This window comes from Nicotiana attenuata, chromosome 9 (genome assembly GCF_001879085.1).
Source record: "Nicotiana attenuata strain UT chromosome 9, NIATTr2, whole genome shotgun sequence".
Classification (NCBI taxonomy): domain Eukaryota; kingdom Viridiplantae; phylum Streptophyta; class Magnoliopsida; order Solanales; family Solanaceae; genus Nicotiana; species Nicotiana attenuata.
The window spans coordinates 15,088,828-15,091,904 of NC_031997.1; the positions used below are offsets into that span (position 1 = coordinate 15,088,828).

A 3,077-nucleotide genomic window follows, 5' to 3' on the forward strand; every position below is an offset into this window, starting at 1 on the left:
TGTCAAACTGAATCAAGAATAAAGATTAGTTAACCAGTTACACGACAAATAGTTGAGCAACCAATAACAAGAGCCAAGCACATAACCAATATGATCAACTCATCAACAGACTGCAAGTGAAACAGAGACAAATTGAAGCTTACCTTTATGAAATCACAACCATTTCTTATTGCTAGTTCAGTATTGAGAGTGTTGAGAGAAACATAGACTTTTCCTGGTAAACAGAAAGAGCCAGAAAACAGGGAGAAAAAAGAAGTGGAAGCAATAGATAGCGGATCTATATTTCGGTATTGCATACAGATAAACGCATATATGGTTCGGTATAAAAACTGAATAATAAGGGGAGAGACAAAGTCATGATTGTTGCTCTTGGACCATTTTTTTGTTTTTCTGGTATTGAAGATGCCATTAACATTTCATTTCAGTAAGATTAGGCTTCAACAAATTTGGCCTGAAATACATAAAAGAAACTGACAAGAAAAAGAAACATTTCAGAACACATACATATTTAGCTCAATTGCAACAGTAGAGGCCGGCGATCCTCCTAATTACTCCCTCCATTTAACACAAAAGATGAACATAGACTTGTAAACTTCAAAAGTAACATCACAAAAGTTAGTGGAAGAATCTCTTTCGACATCTAGCTGATCCCAGCTCCTCATATTCAGCTTTGGTGACGCACATTGCATCAAAATCAGGACTTGATGCCAAGAGTGATCCTCCACGCCAAACACCTAGTATAGGATCTTCTTGAGTCGTAATCCTTAAACGGTATTTATCTGGGACAAGTGGTCGAAGGTCCATTTCTAGTCTTTGAGCAAAATGAGGGAATAGAGTAGTGCCTCCCGTCAAAATGATGCTCTCATAGAGAAGAGGTTGAAGATGAGAATGGCAGGAACTGATAGCTCTAACAATGCACTCTGCAAGTCCAGCCTGATTCAGTCCCAAGTCAGCTGGACGAAACATCATCTCTGGGACGAGGAACCGCTCATTTGTCAACCCAAATTCATTTTTTGCAAATCAATTCTTCTAGGTNGGTCGAAAGGGCGGCGGACAGTGGCGGAAGTAAGGTCTACGTCAGGGGAAAGGAGCTGATCTGCCATAAGCCATTTCTTGGAAGAGAGTGGACGCCCCGTGCTGTTTGGGACAATAGCTGTTGGGTCTCTTTCGCCGCCGATTCCAGCCTTGATTAGGCCCGCGCCATTGTCCAACACTACAACGTTATTCATTTTGGCTCTATCATTTGAATACCAAAACCTCTTTGTAATATATTCGAGTATTTAGCCCCTTTTCTATGGAAGCAAGTCTATTTTTCCCCCAATTCCTCAATCTCCACTGATTCAGTCTTCATGTATGACAACTTTCTATCTCAGCCTCGGTACTTTCACAAGGGCGGCTCTAGGTAAGGCAAGTGAAGCCCTTGCAGGTCCCCAAATAATTAAGGCCCTAAAAATAAAAATTGTTATTATATATATATATATATATATATATATATATATATATATATATATATATATATATATATNATTACTACTATATTATTGTAATATATATACTTCATAATTTATATTTATATAATTATTAATAAAATTTCAAATTTTAATAATTTTTAATATTTGGTAGACGTAATATATATCTACCTTCTCATCAATTTTATTTTTCTTTCTTTATGTTTAGTCTTTTTTTATGCTTCTTACGATTTTACTTTCTAATTTCAATTCCAATTCTCTAAAATAATTATTTCTTTTTGTCACATTTGATTGATCCACACACCAGAAAGCAAGTTCTTTTGTGTCTCATTTTTTTAACTAAGAAATTCCCGAGGCAAATGTCGCAAGGTTCAAAACATGATGAATAATGGGCTCACCCTTTACCATTTTCACTTAATGGAAGAATTCAATACCATATGATGCGCACCTAACTCATAAATCATGATTTGTGCTCTCACTACTATATCAAAGTCATGAAGGTTTTTTTTTGTATCTCAATATTATATGAATTTTATAAAAGACGTTTCAGGTTCTTTTTAATATATTTTGATTTAGGCCATCAGTTCTGTTGAGCCGCCCCTCATTGACAATCAACAATTATTTACAGACTGCTGCCCCACTATAAACGTACTGTTCAACCAGCTTCATTCACATTTGGTAACTGAATGACAAATTCGCTGCCTTTAATGCTCTTGTCATAGTTGCCTTATTTTAAGTGAGACTCTATAAATTTTATTGAGAATGTACGGGGCGGATAAGTGGCTCTAGTAAAAGACTAGTAAAGCCTTGATTTAGGTCCCCCAAAATTTTTAATAATTGATTTCATAATTTTATTTCAAATTAGACAATATTAATGTTTGTAGAAAAAATAAAAAAGTACAAAAAAATTGTAAAAAAGAAAGAAAGGTGTCTGCTCTTAAACAGTAAAAAAAATTTTTAAACTTTGAATTAAACTACTTAAATCTTTGTAAATATATTTTTTACAACAACATCAAAGGTAACATATTGCAAATACATGTCTAATATCTCATTTATTGAAATTTTTCTTTTTTAATATAAATAATAATATTACTATGTGAAGTTAAAGACTTTATGTCATTTAAGAAGATATTCTATTAACAACAAGTATGAAAAAATGTCAAGATTAATTTTTTTGCATATATGTGTGGATACGTACCAATAGAAAAAATATAAGGCCTCTTATTAAAATTTGGCTTTAGGCCACCAATTTTACGGAGCCGCCCTTGTACATTCACTGTCGGCAGCTTCATAGACTTCCAATTTATCCTCTATTAGTGTTGAAGCTGAGTGATTCTAGGTAGTAACTTAAGTCTACTAGTGTTGAAGCTGAGTGATTATAGGCGGTAACTTTGTTGGAACAATGTATGCTATGGAGATGATCAAACAGTAAACTAGGACTCTATAACGATGATATGATAGGGGCTTGGTAAATAGACATATCAAGATCTCTCTTCCTACGTTCCAATAACTATGGTAAAAAATTCTTAGCTCTATCGGAAAAAAAAATTAAGAATAGGAAAGCAGCTTGCAAGAAACACAGAGCAAACTTACCGATAGTTGGATTTC

General features: G+C 34.1%; 1 protein-coding gene across 1 annotated transcript; it reads right to left on the reverse strand.

The window, feature by feature from the left end:
- On the reverse strand, window positions 283-1,029 carry LOC109232086 (actin-related protein 6-like). Its single transcript, XM_019397747.1, has one exon. The coding sequence runs from the start codon at window positions 967-969 to the stop codon at window positions 616-618; it is 354 nt and encodes a 117-aa protein (XP_019253292.1). The 5' UTR covers window positions 970-1,029; the 3' UTR covers window positions 283-615.

Bases quoted from the DNA above. Each gene is read 5' to 3' on its own strand.
- LOC109232086 (XM_019397747.1), bottom strand. From the start codon at position 969: ATGATGTTTCGTCCAGCTGACTTGGGACTGAATCAGGCTGGACTTGCA.